Source organism: Arvicola amphibius, chromosome 1, assembly GCF_903992535.2.
Source record: "Arvicola amphibius chromosome 1, mArvAmp1.2, whole genome shotgun sequence".
In the NCBI taxonomy this organism is placed as follows: Eukaryota; Metazoa; Chordata; class Mammalia; order Rodentia; family Cricetidae; genus Arvicola; species Arvicola amphibius.
The window spans coordinates 39,792,587-39,815,058 of record NC_052047.1 but is presented as its reverse complement, the minus strand read 5'-3'; the positions used below and the strand labels follow the sequence as shown (position 1 = coordinate 39,815,058).

At 38.3% G+C, this 22,472-nt stretch overlaps 1 protein-coding gene across 1 annotated transcript in view; it reads right to left on the bottom strand.

The window, feature by feature from the left end:
* The window catches only part of Arap2 (ArfGAP with RhoGAP domain, ankyrin repeat and PH domain 2), a 173,889-nt gene that overhangs the window by 45,266 nt on the left and 106,151 nt on the right, over nt 1–22,472 (bottom strand). Inside the window, exons 21-25 of the mRNA XM_038328559.1 lie at nt 15,311–15,474; nt 11,109–11,321; nt 5,649–5,754; nt 2,929–3,076; nt 271–339 (exon numbers count right to left, since the gene is read on the bottom strand). Coding sequence (XP_038184487.1) covers nt 271–339; nt 2,929–3,076; nt 5,649–5,754; nt 11,109–11,321; nt 15,311–15,474 — 700 coding nt within the window. The remainder of the gene's footprint in view (nt 1–270; nt 340–2,928; nt 3,077–5,648; nt 5,755–11,108; nt 11,322–15,310; nt 15,475–22,472) is intronic.

Sequence of the window (22,472 nt, the reverse complement as noted above, 5' to 3'; positions counted from 1 at the left end):
TTAGTCTGGTATTTCTTTGGCTTTAAATGCTTCCTTTGAAATCCACTGCCATAGGCAATGTTGTTTTGTTTTTAGTAAATAATAACCAGTGCTTCCTCAATATTTAAGGTTATATTAATACCTTCTGCATGTATGCATCGGGTTTCAGAGTTGCCCCAGTCTTTCACCAGTCCTTTGGCTCTACATCGAATAGTAACTTGAACACACACAACAAATGTATTCACAAACATTTGGTTTTTAAGTCTTTAGAGACTAACTCTTACTACTCACTTGAGTGTCTTTCCACTTGGTTATAAAGCTATTTTCTATGTCCATTTGTTTGACTTGGTCTTCTTTAACCTGTTTAAAATATAATTTGGGATATTCTAATAATGTAAATTACACAGAGCGAAGGTGCTCTTTCTCACCTAGCTCCTCAGGAATTTAGGTAACAACCAACTGCAAAGAGACCAAGATGCCATCATTATCATCTTCTTGATCACATTGAGCCCCACAATTTGAGCACATGAAGCCAGCTGAGCTTCATAGGACTCAGAACATGCTCTGGCATTGGCCCATCAGACTGTAGAGTTTACTCATGGAAAACCATAGAGATTTACAAGGACAGGTTCCCATGGAAAATGTCTGAAATTGCTTGCAGGTGAGAAATAAGACTCATCACTCAAACAAAAATTCCTTAAGGGCTTATTAAACTTTCAGTAAAAACTTAAGTTCAACAACACTAGGAAGGTAACCATTTAGCTTTATTAACATAATAAAGAGAGCATGTAAAGCCACACTTATTTTATCTCAGCATCAGATCATTTCAAAGAAGCTGCTATTGATCAAAAAAACGAAAACATTTGACAAACAGGAGGAAATGAGAAAGAGACCAAAGCATAATGAAAAGGCAGTTCTGGTATGAACTCTCCTAGAAATTAAATACAAACTGTTACATTACTAAAATCTTACATTTTCCTATAATAAGGAATACTGTTCCACTCCAGGACATACCCAAAGGACACCCCATCCTACAACAAGGACATTTGCACAACTATATCCTTAGCAGCTTTATTCAAGAAAGTCTGTACCTGGAAATAACCTAGATATCCCTCAACAGAAGATTGGATAAAGAAAATATGATACATTTACCCAATGGAGTATTACTTAGCTGTTAAAAATGACATCATGAGACTCGCAGGCAAATGGATGGAGTACAAATATGGTATGTACTTACTTATACATGGATATTAGTTATAAGTATAATCATACTACAATCCATACACCCAGAGAAGCTAAGTAACAAAGAGGGCTCAAGGGGGAATGAATGAATCTCGCTGTGAAAGGGAAATAGAATAAATATTATGGGTGGACTAGGGGCCGGTGGAGATGGGAACAGAAGAGATCAGGTGTCAGAGGAGAAAGAGAGGGAGAGGTAATGCAACTGAGGGGCTTTTGGGGGGTAACGTGCAATGGAAACTTCCTGGAATCTACGACGGTGACTGAAGGGCCAGAAACCAGAGGTTGGAAAGCCCAGATACCTAGGATAGAACCAAATATAACCGTGGGGAAAAATAATTAATGAAATGTTTCCTAATGATATTCTGCTACATTCATACATGGGAACCTTGCATAATCATCATTAGAAAGGCTTCATCCAATAACTGATGGGGCAGATGCAGAGAACCACACTCAAACATTAGACAGAACTTGGTGGGTGGCATCCTGCAGAAGAGGGGGAGGACGAATTATAGGAGCCAGAGGGGTCAAGGACACCACAAGAATATGGCTCAAAGAATCAACTATCCAGGGTTAGTAGGGCCTCACAAAGACTGAAGCTACAATCAGGGAGCCTGTATGGGACTCCCCTAGGTCCTCTGCATATATGTTAAGGTTGTGTAATCTTTTCTTGTGGGACTCCCAGTAGTGGGAATGAGGATGTCTCTGATGCTTTTGCCTCTACTTGGGACCCTTTTTGTTTTACTGGGTCGCCTCATCCAGCATTGATATGAGGGTATGTGCCTAGTCTTATTATAACTTGTTACTCCATGTTTGGTTGATATCCATGGGAAGCCTGCTATTTTCTGAGAAAATGGAGCTGGGGGTGTCTGGAGGAGAAGAGGGACTGGGAGGTGAGGATAAAGGGAAAACCATGGTTGGAATGTAATATGTGAGATAAAAATAAATAAATTAAATAATAATAGTAAAAATTCTCAAAATTATTAAATGGTCGCACTGACTCATCTGGTTTCATCTGGAACATCTGTACCCACAGAACAGGAGAAAGTATCATTTGAGCAAGCTCTGAAAGACTCTAGATCAAAGAGGGGATATAAGAGTTATACACATTGAAAAGGACTTTTCCCAGAATTACTAAAGCCTGGCCTTATTTCCCATATTTTATCTTCCTTAAACAGTAAAAACATTCCTATTCTAATAGTTTACTAAAAAACATAAAGATGCTCACTTCAGAGACCCGCCACTGAAAGTGAAGTAAATTCATGTGAGGACTCAGTACAAGCCGTAAGATAATGCTTCATAATTCTCCTCCAATTGGAGTAGAGTTTAAAAAACACTCAGAGTGATTTCAATAGCAACATTTAACAGGCTTTTGTTGATCACTGAATTTGTTAAACTCCTAACTTCACACCTCTCAGTAGACACACTTAATGCATATACACAGTGAGGAGAAAACATACACAGGCCCTGTAAATAGTAGGCTGTCCAACAGACAGCAGATGGTGAAAATATTTAAAAGCTGCTACATTTTAAATAAATGGTTACTGTTTTAAATCCAATTATATCTAAGACCTTCAAAGCAAACTATCCTTCATGGTCTCTATTTTTAAATATTCATAAGGACCTGAATAACATCCTGCAAAAAGGAACGTGTTCTGCAAGCCGTGATGCCTAATCCATTGTAATAAGGAGAGGGCTTAGAATTCTTACCTCAAATATTTCAACGTAATTATTAATTAGATCTTCAATTACATTGACTTCTTCGCTAGTTTGTCCCTTAGTTTGAAATAAGCATGATGAAAAGACCAATGCCAAGTTATGGGCATTCATGTGATTGATTTCTGAGCATTTCTGAACCCTGTTATGGGAAAGTATATCTCATTATGACATACTTGTGTTCAAGAATTTCATTGAAATACAAGGTAAAATCCTCAGCTATCATTTTAACACACACACACACACACACACACACTGTATGAAGCTCTTCAAAATAAAAGGTTCAGTGGGGATTTAAAGACACTTACAGTCTACTTAAGAACAGAAGCAAACTTACTGTTAAAAGGAGGCTTTAAATCCCCACTTTTTTCACCCCCTCCACCCCCCAAGTGCTCAGAGACTGACTATATATATACAGTGGCAACCAAAGAACAGCTCAGCCCAGAGCACAAAAATGAGTAAAGTCCTAGCTAGAAATGATGTAGTTGCAACCAAACCTGAAAGAAGCACAGGGGCAAGAAGTCAAGATAATGCAGGCTCCACAGGGACTTGCTGGACTTGTAATGAGGGATGTCAGTTTACAGGCAAAGGCTACACTTGCCACAAAATGTACCATCAGTCAGGTACATACATGCTTTAGCTTCTTATCAGAGCTAAAGAAACTGTTTCCTGGTTGTCATTTATCATTAACCAGTGAATCCCATCAGAGCGGCTGCAATGCTAAACTAGACTTGATGGGACAACTACTTTCTCTTTAACAGAATAAAATCCAAATGGTTTTTACAACTTCCTCGTCCTTTCCCAACAGGTGTTCATCCAGTTCAAAACAGGATATCATTGCATCTCCACAAGCAAAAGCATAATTAAAAAATACAGCCATCCTTATCTTTAAAAACTACCAAGAATGTCTTTGCTTATTATTTATGAATATGCCCACAGAGTTGAAGAAGCATTGAATCTCCAGGCATTGGAATTACATATCATTTTGATCTGCCATATACTATGTGTGCTAGTAATGGAAGCTGAATCCCCTGAATGATCAGTAAGTGATCTTAATTGCCGAGCTTACTCTTAGCGCCACCCCCAGCCTTTCTAAAATAAATAGATATTGACAAGTAAATTAACTCTTCTAAACAGTAAGCTACTACCTTTGGGTATTGCAAAGAGCACTATAAATATTCACTGATATAAGTTAACAGTGCTTCACAACAGCAATCACCTCCACAAGGGAGAGTTCCAAGGATAAGAATGTCAAGGAGATATACAAGAGCCTGTTCATGTTCATGACCTTATTGAGTTTTCACTAACTGAATATAGAGCAGCTACATGACTCTCAACTTAATTACATTGGAAACACATACACACACACCAAGAAAGAGCAAACTATTCCTGACTGAGCGAGGTGCTTATATATATATATATATATTTGACTCTAGTAGATACATGCAAAAAGGAGTAAACATGGTAGTAATATATATGAAAATGTCAGAAATCCATAATGTAAATCCAAAATTACATAGTAGAGATTGGATAAAGAAACTGCAATCATCATAGATGATTTACAATATGAAAAGGATCTGGAATTTAATAATGGAAGAGTTATCAATTCCAAGCGCTAGTCCAGACCACTTCTACACTTTTATCACATGACACTGTAAACATCTAGAAAACGGATCTCTGTGTCTATCTGTGTGCCTCGGATCTCAGAATCTCAGTAGGAGACTCTTGCTTTAATTACTCTGTAGTGCATAATGAATACGTGGTGAGTGGAACTAAGTGGCTGCTACTGGTGGCAGAAGTGAGCTGTTATCCAGGGCAGCTACTGAATTAGAATCTTTATCAATCTGACTGCATCCAAGGTGACTCGCACTTTTGATGACCTCGCCCAATTCCTGGCTTTCTTGAGCCTCTTTCGGTAATATCATCCTTCTATGATCCTCTTTAGTTGTCAATATATTTATTTTCTCTGATTAATTTCTGGAATAACTGTGCACACTAAACATTTCTTTCTTTACTTCTTGGTATTGTGATGCTGTTCCCCATTATGTCATAACCAGTTTTCTCAAAGTCTTACTCTGACCTTCTCATCAGAGCCCAAGGAAATGTTTCCTTATTAGGCTTTCCTGTCTCTTCGCAAGTATTCCCTTTACAGGAGATACTATGCTAAACCAGATTATATCAGTCATTTCTTATAAAATCCAAACAGCTCCCATGACTTACAAAGTATTTCATGACCTCCTGCCTGTTATCGGAGGCAGCTCCTTTGTTTCCCAGCCACCCAGACTCCATAAGATTCCTGTGTCTGTCTCCTCCTGAGGAGGCTACATGGCATCTCACTGACTCTACCTTCTTTCTCTCAGCATTCAGTTTAGTGGTTCTGCCTAGTTTTATTCTGCTAAACCACTGGCCTAAACAGCTTTATTTATTGACCAATAAAAACAACACATTATCTACTCCAACTTTGTACTCGAAAAAGTTTTAAATGTCCTGCTCATTAACAGCATGTGGGAACGGAGGTGGTAACCGTATCTAACCAACCATTTCTTACTGATTACCTTAATTACAAAACATAGGGTAAAGTAATGGTTTTTAAGATTTGTAAGTCTTCATGTAAGACAAGGAAATTCAGCTATACAACTTTAAGTTTCAAAGACAATGACATATTGACTGTGGTTTTGCTTTAAGATGCTTAGAAGTTTCAGGAGTCCACTAACCTGTAAAGATGTTCAATTATAGCTGCCAGCGTTGCTCTGTTGACCCCTGGAAGAGTTCGTATGAATGCTCTGTATTTTTCAGTTCTTTCTTGTTCATCTTGTGTATCTAGGAAGAAAATTCTTTACATTTAAACTAGTCATTTCTACCACAAATTTACCTCTCAATATTATTATTTTTTAAAAAGATTTATTTATTATGTATACAGTATTCTCAGTATTCTGTCTGCATGTATGCCTGCAGGCCAGATCTCTTTAAAGATGGTTGTGAGCCACCATGTGGTTGCTGGGAATTGAACTCAGGACCTTTGGAAGAGCAGGCAGTGCTCTTAACCACTGAGCCATCGCTCCAGCCCAAATAGAGAAGATTCTTTTTTTTTCTTTATGTGCATTGTTATTCGACAATGGGTGTCAAGTCCCCTGGAACTGGAATTACAGAAAGTTGTGAACTGCCATGTGGGTGCTGGGAATTGAACCCAGGTCCTCTGGAAGAGCAGTCAGTGCTCTTAACCCCTGAGCCATCTCTCCAGCCCACTCGATATTATTTTTAAATAATAGTTATAAGCATATAAACATTCAAACTTTTAACACAATTGTCTTTAATTCTAAAAAAGGAAACTACACATCACACAGTTATAGTTTTTAAAATGTGCAATTTAAAATTAAGCACTTTCAAAATGGGACGGCAAGAGGATTTTTATATTTTCCTTTTAAAGAGCCTATTTTATGGACTTTTACATCTTAACAGGAGTACAGTTAACAAATTATTCAAAGTTCATTATACATTGAAAAGCTAAGTCAAAGGTATATTATATCTGACTATAGAGAGATTTCATCAATTGCATTTGAAAATGGTATTTCTGACCCCTTTTTTTATGAAACCCTAAATATCTTTCCAAAGCTACAAGACATCGCAGAACTATGAACTCCACTATTTTTTTTGTTTCCAGTTTATTTATTTTTTATTAAAAATTGCCATCTCCTTCCCTCCTCCTCCCCCTTCCCTCCCCTCCCCTCCACCCATACCCCCACTCCCTCCAGGCCAAAGAGCCATCAGGGTTCTCTACACTATGTTGAGTCCAAGGTCCTCCCAACTCCCTCCAGGTCCAGGAAGGTGAGCAACCAAACTGACAAGGCTCACACAGAGCCCGTACATGTCGTAGAGACCAAGCCCATCGCCATTGTCCTTGGCTCCTCGGTCAGCCTCCACCATCAGCCACCCTCAGAGAGTCCGATTTGGTCGCATGTTCCATCAGTCCCATTCCAAGTGGACTTGGTGGTCTCCCATTAATTCTGTCCTGCCGTCTCAGTGGGTGAACGCATCCCTCATGGTTCTGACTTTCTTTCTCATGATCTCTCTCCTTCTGCTCCTCATCAGAACTTTGGGAGCTCAGTCCGGTGCTCCAATGTGGGGCTCTGTCTCTATCTCCATCCATTGCCAGGTGAAGGTTAAGGCTCACAGTGAGCCCGTCCATGCTGTAGAGTTCACATTCATTGCCGTTGTCCTTGGTTTCTCAGTCCTCCTCCACCGTCAGCCACATTCAGAGAGCCCGGTTTGGTCCCCTGTTCCATCAGTTCCATTCCAAAATGCTAATGAACCCAGTTAAAAAATGGGGCACTGAACTGAACAGAGAATTCTCAACAGAAGAAGTTCGAATGGCCAAAAGACACTTAAGGGCATGCTCAACCTCCTTAGCAATCAGGGAAATGCAAATCAAAACAACGCTGAGATACCATCTTACACCTGTCAGAATGGCTAAAATCAAAAACACCAATGATAGCCTTTGCTGGAGAGGATGTGGAGTAAGGGGTACACTCATCCATTGCTGGTGGGAATGCAAACTTGTGCACCGCTTTGGAAAGCAGTGTGGAGGTTTCTCAGGAAATTTGGGATCCACCTACCCCAGGACCCAGCAATCCCACTCTTGGGAATTTACCCAAGAGATGCCCAATCATATTACAAAAGCATCTGTTCAACTATGTTTATAGCAGCATTATTTGTAATAGCCAGAACCTGGAAACAACCTAGATGCCCTTCAGTGGAAGAATGGATGAAGAAAGTGTGGAATATATACATATTAGAGTACTACTCGGCGGTAAAAAACAATGACATCTTGAATTTTGCATGCAAATGGAGGGAAAAAGAAAACACCATCCTGAGTGAGGTAACCCAGGACCAAAAAGATGAACATGGGATGTACTCACTCATAATTGGGTTCTAGCCATAAATAAAGGACATCGAGCCTATAATTCGTAAAAATCCTAGAGAAGCTATATAAGAAGGTGAACGCAAAGAAAAACATATAGTTATCCTCCTGGATACTGGAAGTAGACAAGATTGCCGGACAAAAAATGGGAACATAGGGGTGGGGTGGGATGGGGGGAGGAGGGATGGGGCGAGAAAAGTGTGAAGTGGAGGATGGGAAGAGCTTGGGGAAATAGGATGGTTGGGATATAGGAAGGGTGGATATGGGAACAAGGAATTATATATCTTAGTTAAGGGAGCCATTCTAGGGTTGGCAGAGACTTGACTCTAGAGGGGCTTCCAGGTGTCCAGAGGATGCCCCCAGCTAGGTCCTTGGGCAGCTGAGAGGGTGCCAGAAATGTCCAGATCCTATTGCCATACTCATGAATATCTTGCATATCACCATAGAACCTTCACCTGGCATTGGATGGAGAAAATGACAGAGCCCCACATAGGAGCACCGGACTGAGCTCCCAAGGTCCCGATGAGGAGCAAAAGGAGGGAGATCATGAGCAAGGAAGTCAGGACCGTGAGGAGTGCGTTTACCCATTGAGACGGTGGGACAGATCTAACGTGAACTCCACTATTTGTTTGATCTACATAAGGGGCCTGTTACCAGCCAGGCAGCCTCCAAATCTCAGGGAAAGAAAAGGGACAATGAGGAAAGAGATGATGTTCAGGTCTTAATACCAAAACTCAGATATCAGAGATAATGGGCCTTGTGCCTTTGTCATGAAAAGAAATTAACTGGTCCATCAAAAGACAAATGAGAAAGGATTGCCCTCTCTTAACTGTAGAAGACAAATCTCTGAAGTAACTGAGAACTGGGAACGTTTCCCATTGTAGAATTCAGGTGGATTATATTGGCAGTTCAATTCAAACTAGTATTAGCTGACATGGGAAGTACCAACCACTCTTCAGAGCAACAGCTTCTGCTGATTTTGCAACTACTCTCCTGGTACAATCCCCAGTGACTTTTGGAAACAAGGTGTTTCCATTTCCTGCTATTACTCAAGAGGCAGGGACATTCCAAAGATTCTTTAAATGTCTACAGTCACTTGAAATGTTCTGTAAGATCCCCGAGGGAGGCAGGAACTCTGACACATTTCCCAAGTACATTCCTATTCAAAATCACAAAAGTTGTCTCTTGTGCTCATTTAAGCCACACGTGAAATCTATCAAAAGAAATGTGGTGCCCAAAGATGACGCCAGAAAAGCAAGAAGGGAAAATATCCAAATCACCAATAAATTTAGAATTATTTGCTATCCCAGGATAATCCAAACATTCCCCTGCATGTCATCTAATTTATGGCTTTAGAAGCAATCACATTTATTCAATAAAATCTAATTAACAATATAACACTTAGATCAAGCAATAATTCTACCAGAAGACATTTCATGCACTTTATAAACAGATATTTACAAAATAAAGTAATTAGAAGACAAAATTTGGGAAAGATTCCAGGTCATATAAAAATATGGTGAGTGGGCAGAAGAGATGTCTTTGTGGGTAGAATGCCAGCTGTGCAGGCATGAATACCTGAGCTTAGATTGTCAGCACTCATGTATAATAGTCAGGCATGGTATGTGTTCCCGTGATGCTAGTGTGGGCAGCCAGAGACACAAGATTGATTGAGCTTTTAAGGTAGCCAATACTGTCAACTAGAAAGCTTCAAGTTCAGCCAGAGTCAAAACAATAAGGTGAGAAGTGATTGGGAAAGTGACCTGACACCAACTTACGGTATGCATATCTCCCCACACACATGTGCATAAGTATGCATACATCACATATCCACACCCCACACACACATACACACACACAGGGCAGGGGTATACAATGACCAGTTTAACTCAGAATTGGGGCAATTTACCAAACAAAGTCACACACATATAAACACACACACAAAAAAAATATAAAAAACAACTATATGGAACCCATTTTGTGTTGGCATCTACTCCTAGGAATGCACCCTGCCCTGGAGTTTGCTTGATGTAGCCAATGATACTATAGGAGAAAGTCAATTTTCCTGTCCCTTTCCCAAAAGGTATCAATTCCAAACAGTTCTTGGTTAGGAGTGGGACATTATCTGTACAACCCTGTCTCAATGCTGGGAATTTGTCTGGTTTGAACCTGTGCAAGTCTTTTATGCATGCTATCACAATGCACAATTCTGTTGCTGATGTTCTCACTGAGACAGAGAAAGAGCTAAATAGAGAATATATGAAGTTGGATGGGTGAAGATGTAGAGAGGATCTGGGAGGAGGTGAGAGAAAGAAAAGAATATGATCAAAATACATTGTGTAAATCATTCAATTATGAACACAATCTTGGGATTGCAATTCTTGGGGCAGAACCTAAGTCCAAGTTGACTATCATGCCAGCTCCTGCTGATTATGTGGTAACATAATATAGAAACTTTAGATGATCCTGATACTGAAATTAAAGTAGAATGCACATTGATACAACTGATACAATTTTGTGTCACAGTCTCCACTATACTGAATACGCAAAATGCAGTATTTTAACTTAACAATTATGGGGCAATAGATTGATTGTATTATATAAGTAAATAAAAACAAGAAAAATTTAAAAATTAACTATAAACAATAATTCAGAAAATGTAACAGTATTCTTAGAATAGTCATGTATTTTATAAATAATTGGTATGCTACTATAAAAATTCTTTGTGGTTTTTTTTGGTTGTTGTTGTTTGCTTGTTATTCCAGATAGGGTTTCTCTGTAGCCCTAGCATTTCTGAAACTGTATTTGTAGACTAGCCTCAAACTCACAAAGATTCGCAGAGTACTGGGATATACTTATATTTCTTACAAGTATGGAATAAAACCTATAAAACAGAAAAAGGTAAAACTATTAAAATGTTCTTATTGTTGTACTGTTCACCAAAGGAGACAATTTAATTGATGTGTACAAAACAATTTTTAGTAAAAGTAGCATGACCTAAGAAAGAATTTATTAACCATTGGTCTATTAATAGATTCATCCCTTTAGTTTCTATATAGTACAACATAACTTTACCTCAGTATGTGGAACCCGTAGAAAATGAACAAAAACATTGTCAGTTATACTAACAAGAGGTAGGGTAAAGGACAAGAGAATCAAATGCTGTTTAGTAGTTTTTAGATGATCGAAGACTTAAAAGAAAGCCCTAATTATTAAATCAGAAGGCAGGCACGATGTCCTGACCCAAGGGCATTACCTAATGCAGAGACCCAGTAGGGATAGAGCTCCTTCGTGAGAAGTGCATCATCAATGTCAGACAGGAAATTCTTCAGCACGCTCGTCACATCTTCAAGTTGATGCTTTCCAGCTCGCAACTTAACACTTCTTGCATCCTTTTTGAAACTCTCCAGGAGTTCACTTATGTGCGAAGGATCACCATTCTTTTGATAAATGTTCTTGCATCCTAACCCTGTGATAAACATGTAGAAAGTTATGAGAAGTATCTTAACTCATAACCTATTTTGATATATTAGGAAAAGAACAGATTCTTCCGTGGAGATCATGAACAAAATACGTTATCAGACATGAGGTTAAAAACCTCCCACCCCTCAATTGAAACCCAGTGAATAAACCACCTGGAACTCAGCCTCGACAAACCTTCCCCTGGTCTCTCTGTAGGTCTCCATCTTATCATTTGCAAAGGTATTTCTACCTCAAGAAGAAATTTCTCAGTCTCAGAAAACAAGTTTGCCTACATTTGGACAGAGCAGTATAAAATTTTGCAGAACATTTCTCATATTCTCAACACTTATTTATCTATTATTTTTGTTGTGTCTACCTATACCTTTGCTCATGTTCCCAACTCACTCTCTCATCAGGCACCCCATAAAAGTCAAGGCAGTGGCTAGTGGCAGAACAGGGTGAAAAATGATGGTGGTGGGGATACAAACACACAAATCCTTTGCTTCCTCCCCAGATCTTTCTCCTTGTGAAGCCAAGCTAAAGTCACTGTTCTTTTTCTATGTGCCCTGATTCCTGTAGTCACTCAAGGCAATCTTCTGGAGCACTGGCATTATGCATATCAATGGTATGATCTAGATGTCCTTCAGTTTCTGGATAATGGCAGCCACTTGCAGCACTTGACAGGCCCTCAGGATCTGCTGCCAACATTCTGTTAATCTTATGGCTTTTTGTGGTATCATCATCTTATGCCTATTTTCTCTCCTTCTAGGATGATTTCCCCAGTGTTCTATCTATTTCGCTCTTCAAGTCTTAATTCTATTCTCTTTTACTACATTAGAAAATTTCCTGCATGAACCTATCCATCTTTATCATCCCATGTATAGCATACCTGTCTTTACCTGGCTTTTATGTCTTAAATTTCATTCACCACACATATAAATGCCATCATATATGCAGGGACAGACACATATACCACTTATAACCTTATAGGAAATGATAAAACCCTAAAGAAATAGATTTTCTACCCTTTCATCAGCTTCCTTCCAATCATATTTTAAAATCCATCTCCTCAACTTCAATAGATGGCTTTACTTTTTCCTTACCTTATACCACATCAGAATCTTTGTAACTTATTTCATTTAAAATATGTCAAAAATCACTCTTCCTTCTGTTCATATGCTATTATCTGTGTCGTAGGTTCCTCATTACATTATAAAGCTCCCTGGCCCTGTTCTTATGCAGGCCCAATTTGTCTTTCCAATGTTGATGATGACAATATAGGTCTGCTAGTCTTGTCAGAAGCCTAAATATCTAGAGGCAACCTTCCTCATGCAGGTAAACAAAACTTACACAATTTTATAATTAAAAATCTACCAGAGCTGGACTAACCTCATGCCTCTTGCATGTGTCCTTTCTTTGCATGCTACACTCTGGGCACAGTGAACTATACACACATTTTCCTAAACAGACAACCATAAAGTTATCTATTATATGCTGTACGCTGGAAGAAACTGCCATGCACACTGTAGAACAATGAGCCTCTCTATCACAGAATCTTATACCCCGAGATATAACTATCTGCCCATGGGCTTGTGTTTAAGCCATAAATCTGTGAGCCCCTAAAAGTCAAGGAGCCAAATATTAAGTCCTGCTCTTTTTCTTTTAACTGGCAGGAACAGTACTTTGGAAAACTCAAAAGGAACTTGGAAAACGGCTACTTACTACAAAAATAAGTAAATTCTAGGAAGTAATTTTAACTATGTGCCTTAGAGAAAACATCCATTTCTAAGGGTATTTCTAACACCCAGTAATTAAACAACTTTAACAGCTTCTGGCTCCCAAGCTTGCAACCTTGAATTTGATCCCAAGGACCTACAGGCAGAAGAGAAGTGAATCTTACAAATTGTCTTCTGACCTACATATACATGCTGTAGCAACAACACACACACACACACACACACACACACACACACAATAATGTTTAAAAGTACTGAATATAATTGTATATATAAACTGAAATAACTTTCTCCAAGATTTAATTACTATACTTAATTTAAAGATTAAACCCATAATACATTTTGAACTCAGTAAAGTTCAAAATATTAACATGGAGAACACAGAAAACTAGCCTTCACATTTTAATCCAAAGGCTAAGACATTCAAAATAATTGCTACTGTAGAGATTCTTAGGCAGACACTTGCGTACTCTGAGCTCTGTGCAGCATTTATATTCCTATCAAATCTTAATGTAGGTACTTAGTACATAACAGTTTTATCCCATATTCTACTAAAAATACAAACCATCATTTATTGGCTTTATTACTTTAGAGTAGAAGTTGGTACACTTTGTGTTAGTTGTAGAGTTCTTATAATATACCAGATATAGTTGAAAACATCTAGTGCTTAATGATTTTAAATTCAAATAAACACCATGGGGAAACGTGATTTCCCCAGAGAAATATTCTATCGGTTACCCTGGGACTACCTGTGTTAGTTTAGTCATTAGTCAGCTCAAAAAGATGCTATGCCACTATGAAATTAATGTGATGGGAAAGTTCCCTGTAAGCTTATGCCCTTGCTAACACAGTATGTGCCCCCACATCCCTGTGAAATGCAGCCAAGTTAACATGGATGAACACAGTACACGAATACAACCATTTCTCAAAGAAAGAGGACTACGGAAGATAAGAAACATGTTTGTGCACTATGGTAGCAACGAAATCCCTATAGTAAGGTCCACACATACGATAATTTGAATAATCTCAATATATTATACAGCACAAACACAATGAATATTGAAAATAAAAAAAAACATACTTGGGTTTTATTTGAAATAAAATACTTAAGACGACACTCTTGCCAAAGAGCTTTTTATAAGTAAATATAAAACATTACAAATCCAACTTCTGAAGAAAACCGTTTTATTGGAAAGCTTATTTCCGACAGACTGTCGCCTGTCCTGTCATCAGCTTCATATACAGAGTGAGATCCAAGGGGCGCTCCCCACTCTGCCTGCACACTTCTCAACAGCACAGTAGTGTACTATGCTTCTCTCACTCTTTATTTCTTTTCTAAAACATCCAAGCACCTGTAATTCTAAGAGAATAAAAACTTAGTACAACTTTAGAAATACTATCATTTTATTCCTTTCTACACCTGGCTTATTTTTGCATAAATGTCACTTATCTATCTGTTAAAAGGTCAAAAACACATTATATTCAATATGCATTTCAAAGAATATATGAGCAACAGGGCACTAGCCTGACTTGCACACGTCCCTGGTTTTGAACAGAGTCACATAAACAAATAAGTGAATGAATGAATGAATAAATACTTTATATCTTTTAGACATGTGAATGTTGTATATGTCTTTGCGGATCCATAATAATATAAAAACAAAAATGAAGATAAATATTATTTTCCAGGTAAACTTTCACATGAAACTAAAATGCGAACTGACAAAGAGGTAGAGATGAAATCATTTTTGTCTACGAAGTATTCATAAAAGCATCTGTAGCGAATAATCCAATCATTAAAATGAATGATCATCCTTAATATAGACTCTTACTATTGTGCAGTGAATGACACACACCTACTTAATTTATTTATTTATTTGCTTGCTAACAGAAAGGACATCATTCTGTATATTATTCCATGTTTTTACTATTTCTACAAACCACACTTAAGCATGGTGAGTTACTCTTGGCTTTGTTCTCAAATTTTTACCACTAAAAGCAGTCTTAATACTAATTTTATGTACTTTATGCTATTTTATTTAATGGGCTACATAGCCTTTTCACTGACATGAAGGACCAACATAGCTGTGGGAAAGGATTACCCGGTATCAATGAGGGTGGCTGGGAGGAGCGGGACCAGCTGAGCAGCAACTGTGCTCTGAGTCCTCCTGGTGTCCTCACAAAGGGAAAAGGCATCGGTTCGTTCCCATGGAGGTACCACTAAGTTCTGGGAGCTGAACAGACATCCTGTGATACGTACCATACTGTGTAACAAATGCTATGCAGCTGTTCACAATAATGGGGACGTCATTTTTGCAGAGCTGCTGATCTTGTAATGCGTTACCATCTGTCCCTGCTGCTTTTTCAATTGCAGTATGCCAGACTGTGAAATCCAACTTGGTATGCCCATGGATGTACAGCGTTCTGTGAAGTTTAAGAAGCACTTCATATTATAATTTTGCTTTACTTAAAATTACTTTCTACACAGATTACCCTAAAATCCATATAAATGTGATCTTGCCTCACACATTAAAAGAACAAACAAAAGCCCTTTACTTTACATTCCACCCAACGGGTGTCTTTCAGTCCCTCTGTTGTCAGTTAAGGTCACATAGCACAGAGGAAACTACCAATTCAGTCTTTCAACTTTTCCAAGTCCCTAGGTCTCCAATTCCATCTCTAAATAATGCAGTGAAAGCCACTGTGGCAAACTTCACCAGTGCCTCCAAGTAACTATTTCTGGCTAACCAAACACATTTCATAGTTATTGATTTCATTGCCTTTAAAAGGGGGTAAAAAACAAAACAAACATCTGATTTGCCTTTCCTATTCAGATTTCCATTCTCTGAAGTCATTAATTTCTACACCAATCTCCTTTCCTCTTTATAAATAGCCTGATTGTGTGCAGTCTCGGTACTCTGATACTCTGTGGACTCCAGGAGTGATCCACAGTTCTGTTCTTTCTTTTTTTTTTTTTTTTAATTGTGCTTGAAAATTTATTTTTTTATTTTTTTTGTTTTTTTTCCTCATTTTTTTATTAAAAATTTCCATCTCCTCCCCTCCTCCTTCCCCTTCCCTCCCCTCCCTTCCACCCATACCCCCACTCCACCCCTCTCCAAAGACAAAGAGCCATCAGGGTTCCCTTCACTATGTTAAGTTCAAGGTCCTCCCAGCTCCCCCTAAGTCCAGGAAGGTGACATCTTGAATTTTGCATGCAAATGGAGGGAAATAGAAAACACCATCCTGAGTGAGGTAACCCAGGACCAAAAAGAGGAACATGGGATGTATTCACTCATAATTGGTTTCTAGCCATAAATAAAGGACATCGAACCTATAATTCGTAAAAAATCCTAGAGAAGCTATATAAGAAGGTGAACTTAAAGAAAAACATATAGTTACCCTCCTGGATATTGGAAGTAGACAATATTGCCGGACAAAAAATGGGAACATGGGGGTGGGGTGGGATGGGGGGAAGGGGGGATGGGGAGAGAAAAGTGTGAAGTGGAGGATGGGAAGAGCTTGGGGAAATAGGATGGTTGGGATATAGGAAGGGTGGATATGGGAACAAGGAATTATATATCTTAGTTAAGGGAGCCATTCTAGGGTTGGCAGAGACTTGACTCTAGAGGGGTTCCCAGGTGTCCAGGAAGACGCCCCCAGCTAGTTCCTTGGGCAGCTGAGGAGAGGGTGCCAGATCCTATTGCAATACTCATGAATATCTTGCATATCACCATAGAACCTTAACCTGGCATTGGATGGAGAAAATGACAGAGCCCCACATAGGAGCACCGGACTCTCAAGGTCCTGATGAGGAGCAAAAGGAGGGAGATCATGAGCAAGGAAGCCAGGATCGCGAGGAGTGCTTTTACCCATTGAGACGGTGGGACAGATCTAATGGGAGACCACCAAGTCCAGTCGGAACGGGACTGATGGAACAGGGGACCAAACCGGACTCTCTGAATGTGGCTGACGGTGGAGGAGGACTGAGAAACCAAGGACAATGGCAATGAACATGAACTCTACAGCATGGACGGGCTCACTGTGAGCCTTGTCAGTTTGGTTGCTCACAGTTCTGTTCTTAAGACAGTCCTTTCACATGCTCCACATTATTAGTGACTCCTAAATCCAGATTTCTAGGCTAGAACCGGCCTTCACGAAAGACACCTGGCTAAGATCAAGAGCAACTGGAGAGCTAGTCTCTTGGCACAGGTCTGTATCCCCAGCCTTGGGGGAGGGAACAAAAGGTAGGAGGACCACAAGTTTGAAATAAGCTAGTGGTACAGTGGGAGTTCCTGACTAGTGGCAACTATACAGCAAGATGATGCTCAAAGAAATCAAACTAAATATGATGTGAGATTGTAAAAAGATATACCAAACTCAAAACACAGCTACATCAGTTACTTTCTTTATAACTTAGATGAGCTCTCAGTATCTCTGTTGGGGAAAGGATGATAGCACAAAGCTCAGCATATAGCCGAAGACCTCACAGACATTATAACTATGCCCTAAAGCATGTTGCTAAGAAACACTGGTTTGGGGTACCTCTACCAAAAAACAAGAATGTAAAAACTTTCACTCTTGTGAAACTGCTCTGGGAACCTAAGTCACAACTTATCCTATTCCACATGATTCTTCTGAAATTTAGGATTCACTATTGTAGCTTAGTATCTCCTGCCAATCATTTCCACAAAAATATGAACTTATTTTTTCTAGCTTTTTTTCTTTTTGGTTTCTGTTTAACCTGAAATATTCACTTTGTTTGCAGTTCTTCTGTTGCTTCAGAACTTTGCATCGCTCTTTGACGTCACCAAAACCCCTGGCCGAATTCTTCTCCAGGTGCCCTCTTTCTCTCTACTCTTTACTATTTCAAAAACATGGGGTCAATGACACCAGTTCGGATAATTGTCATGTCTTTAAAGTTGTTGTTTTTGCAATAGAAAGGTCTTCATGCCTTGGCCTGTGTTTTCCACTATGACTCTTTTAACATCTCATCTTTGGCTGCACAGATACCTGCTCTCCAACAAGGATGTCACCCAGGTGAGGATTTCAGATGCTCCTGATGTCTCCCCAGGTTTATGGGTCACAGGTCCCCTTCAAATAAATAGTCGCTCTGAGCTATCTTTTACCATTTGCTGTTTCTGTGCAACTTACTGGTCAGATACCAAACTTTGCACAAACAAGCAAAAAAGGTACTTTGGTCTCTGCCCAAGACTGGTCTCTGGCATTTACTGGTATGCATCTCCAAACGTTATCCTCAGTACAAAATTTAAAGCATGAAGTACCAATGCATCTCAAGTATATTTACTCTAAGGGGCACATACTCCTCAATCTTGTTTTTTAGCTATCACTTGGCTACTTTGGATTCAGCAACAGTAAGATAAGAACAAGCTAATGAAATCTTGGTGTGTCGGTGGTGACTCAGGGAAAAGGAATGCAATCTTTCACATTTCTGAACATCACTCACTGTGACTTTAAAAGAAAAAGAAAATCTGCCATCCTTTCCTTTTTTTTCTCTTCTTCCAATGCTCTTCCAGGAAAACAAAGCTAACAACAGCACTCTAGCACAATCCTGGCCTTGTACAACCCTCGTGCCTGTAATCCTCAGGTCTTGCTTTCCGACATCTTCATCTACTGGTTTCACTTTCTACTCTACCACAACTGCCCGGACCCAAAGATTCTGTAATTTTCTCTTTGAAGAATTCTGACAAGTGGTCCAGTTCTTCTACAGTGCTTTAACTTTTTATTTATTGTACATCATCCAAAGCCTCATACCTCTGAGTTTCTGTCTACATGAAATATCAGAGCAAATTATCTCCAAAAAGAGCAAAACCTTTCATATATACACCTAGTAAAAATTCTGTTTTTCTTAATTCAGGTAAAGACAGTAATAATTTTTCTGATTTTAAATTAATTATTTTAATTCAGAATTTAGTGGCCAGCATGACTTAAAATCCTTGAAATTACAAAGGGTAAGTACTCTCATAGCCAGTGCAACAAATTCAAAATGTAGCAGTGATCCTCTAAGACCAGTATAATTTGGTCACTAACTGTGAATATCTCAAATTCTGAATTTTCCTTCTAGTCAAGAGAAATCCCACAATGGAAGGTTAGCTGTCTGCTTGTGAACTAGTAAGGGCTAGAACAAGCAATGACAAGTCAACTCCAGTGTCAACTTGTCAACCACTGAATCTTCAAATATATCATCTACTACAGCTCATGGGATGGCTGACATTTAACCGCATCGGCTCAACAATCTTCTATTCTGTTGCTTATTTAAAATCTAGACACACTGAGTAAAGCATCATAATATATTTTCAACGTAAATGCTGACCAACATTATATCTTCCAGTATTACTAAACTACCATTTCACATTTTACATAAGAACTTCAAATAAATATTCAACTGTGTTCTCAATATCTGAAAAAATTATTTTGATGAACTCTAGTCATAGCAGATTTATATATTATAATTCACAATTTTCAAAAAATAAATTACAGACATATAAGAACATTTAATTTGTTTTTATTAATTAAGGAAGTTGATAAAATCTAGAAGCTAAGTTCTAGGCCTAATACACAAAATTTTCTTAATACTGAAATATCTAAATGAATCATTATTTATAATGGTTTGAGTTTAGACAACTGAAATGAACCTGAAGTCTCTTGAAATAAACAATGAGTCAGACTTACAAAAAATTATCCATTAATAACTAAAGGTGAGAAGCAAATACCATATACCAATAATATGACTTAAAAAAGAAGACCCTAAGAATTTATAGAAAAATGAAAACTTTTATGTGTGCAGCAGAAATAGGGTCATTGATCATTAAAGACTACACATAAAAATGCAGAGACGATATGCATAAACTAGTCTAATAATCATAGCTACATATATATGTATATGTGATATACATTACAAAAACAGAAATGCCAGTTTTTCCAAACATTTAAGATGCAAGAATATATAACAAGACACGTAAAGTATTTTATAGACTGCACAGTTATTCTGTAAAGCCATTGCTAATATGTACAATGAAATGTAACATGTATATGCAAAAAATTTTGACAATTCCAAAAAGAAGACTCTGTAACAAGCACATAATTTGAAGTGAAGGCAAAAAAATCTGCTATTGTCCGTCTGCCATGCATGTGTGCTTAGCAATAAGCCTGTATACTAGCGCATTTGATAATGGACGTAAGCTTAGATCTGCCAAATTTGGGAAAGCTCAACTGACTTGGAATACATTATCCTATACATCTGGATAATGTCTACACAGAACAGGGAATATATGATTATACCAATATATAAATTCTGTCATATTTTCCAAAACATCAAACTGTCTCTAGTTAGAAAACTCATGAATATGTTGTCTCTTTATTCCTATATATCCCTGTTCAAAAAAGCTATAAGAAACAAATGATATAAATCAAAGGATTCACTCATCCCTTACAGTCAAGGTATGTGGAACAGACTTCTGAAACATGTCACCTGTGTTCTGCACTGAGCTTTTCACCAGAGAGACGGAAAGCTGTCTGCCACACTCTTTATTTATATAAAAAAAGCGAACTAAAGCAAAGATGATATTTGTTTGAAGCCCAAGAATAAGGAAGTTCTGGGAAGCTAGTTTTTTATTTATTTTTATTTTTGAGAAATTTATACATGCATATAGTCTGCTTTGATCATATTGGACCCCTATTCCTCCCCTACAATTTCTCCCCTTCCCACCCCCAACCACTCCTTTTCACTCCCAACATCATGTGCTCTTTCATTTAAACCCAATGAATCCACTTAGTGCTGCCCATACATATGTACATGGATACAGAGCCATCTACTGGAGATGGTTAGCCTCTCAGGAACCATGTCGATGAGAAAAACTGATTTTTTTTCTCCCTTAGCAGCCATCAACTGTCAAGAAATTTCTATGTCTGCCAACTATCACCTAGTCTATGATCCTGTGCTCAAGAAATAAAAATCTAAACTCTTGGTCTTCAGTTCCAAGACATGTTTGTTCTAGAAATGACACTAAAGTCACTTCTTTTTTGTCTTCTTTTGACAACATCACACAATATGGTTTCCTGAAGAAGCTAGATCAAAGACAGTACTGGAAGGCATCTGTAACTTTGTCCTATTTGAACACAGCAATATCTATCTCTTTTCTTTTAAAAAGAGAATCAATATTGGGTGTGGTTATGTTAGCCTTTAATCCCAGAACTCAGGCAACAGAAAGCAGACAGAACTCTGTTGAGTTCAGAGTTGGCCTGAACTACATAGAGAATATGATATCTTCAAGAGAGAGAAAGAGAAAGAGAGAGATAGAGATGAAGAGAGAAACAGAGACAGGCAGAGAAAGAGACACTGGGAGAGAGGGAGCATATATTCTGCCTTGGGAAGTGTTCTATATCTGTAAAAGATATAGCTCTAAGATATGCTCACTGCAGCTTTGTTCCCAGCTCCTAAGGAAGCTCTCAAAAAAGAGCACATTAATCACCACCACAGTAGGGATTCTGTTTCTAATGGGAAAAGATGAAACATTTTACTTCTGTGAGTGACATTTGCTCATTAGATTTGTAAAGCACTCATTTTAATTGTGTGGTCAAAACATTTTTACAAATGCCTATTCCCATGTGACTCCTACCAAAATCTATGTATAAAAACATTCCCATCATTGCCAAAACTCCCACATAATTTTTGAAGGGATCCTATCTTTTATCCATCACCCACGAAAACATCTGGTCAGTTCTCTGTCAAATATTAGACACTAAGCTGATATTTTCTATAAATAAGAGGCCATGCTGTTACATTTTGCATCTGGTTTCATTGATTCAGCACAAAATTCTTAAGGTTTAGTTATATTGTTAACCTAGATATCTTTAGAATAGTAATTAATTAATTAATTAATCAGTATTCCATGTATGTATCCAACAAACTTTGTTTATACATTCTTTCACTATGGAATACCTATTCTCTTCCCAGTTTTTAGTTTTAGAAACTGAGCTGACTTGAGCTACTGTACTGTTATAGCTATACATTGTAATGTATTTTGTGTAAATATGCCAAAGCTAACTCACCAGAATATAGAGTAAGTATAGTTTAACCTTATTTTAAAAATTATCTGTCATTGGTGAGGTGGCTCAGTGGATAAAGTGCTTGCCACACAATTGTGAGGACCAAGTTCATCAACCATGCAAAAGACAGTATGTAAGGTGGCCTACCTGATACTCAAAAGGTAAATATGTCAGATCCCTTGGCAAATTGGTTAGATAGGCTTGAGAAACCCTAAAGTTCCAATCCCAGTATGAGAACCTGACTCAGTAAATAAAGTATAGAGGGATAAAGAAAGACATCTGAAGTCTACCTTGGAACATACACAACTACTATCTGTGCCTTAAACGTTGTACCGTTAGTGACATTACAGCAGGTG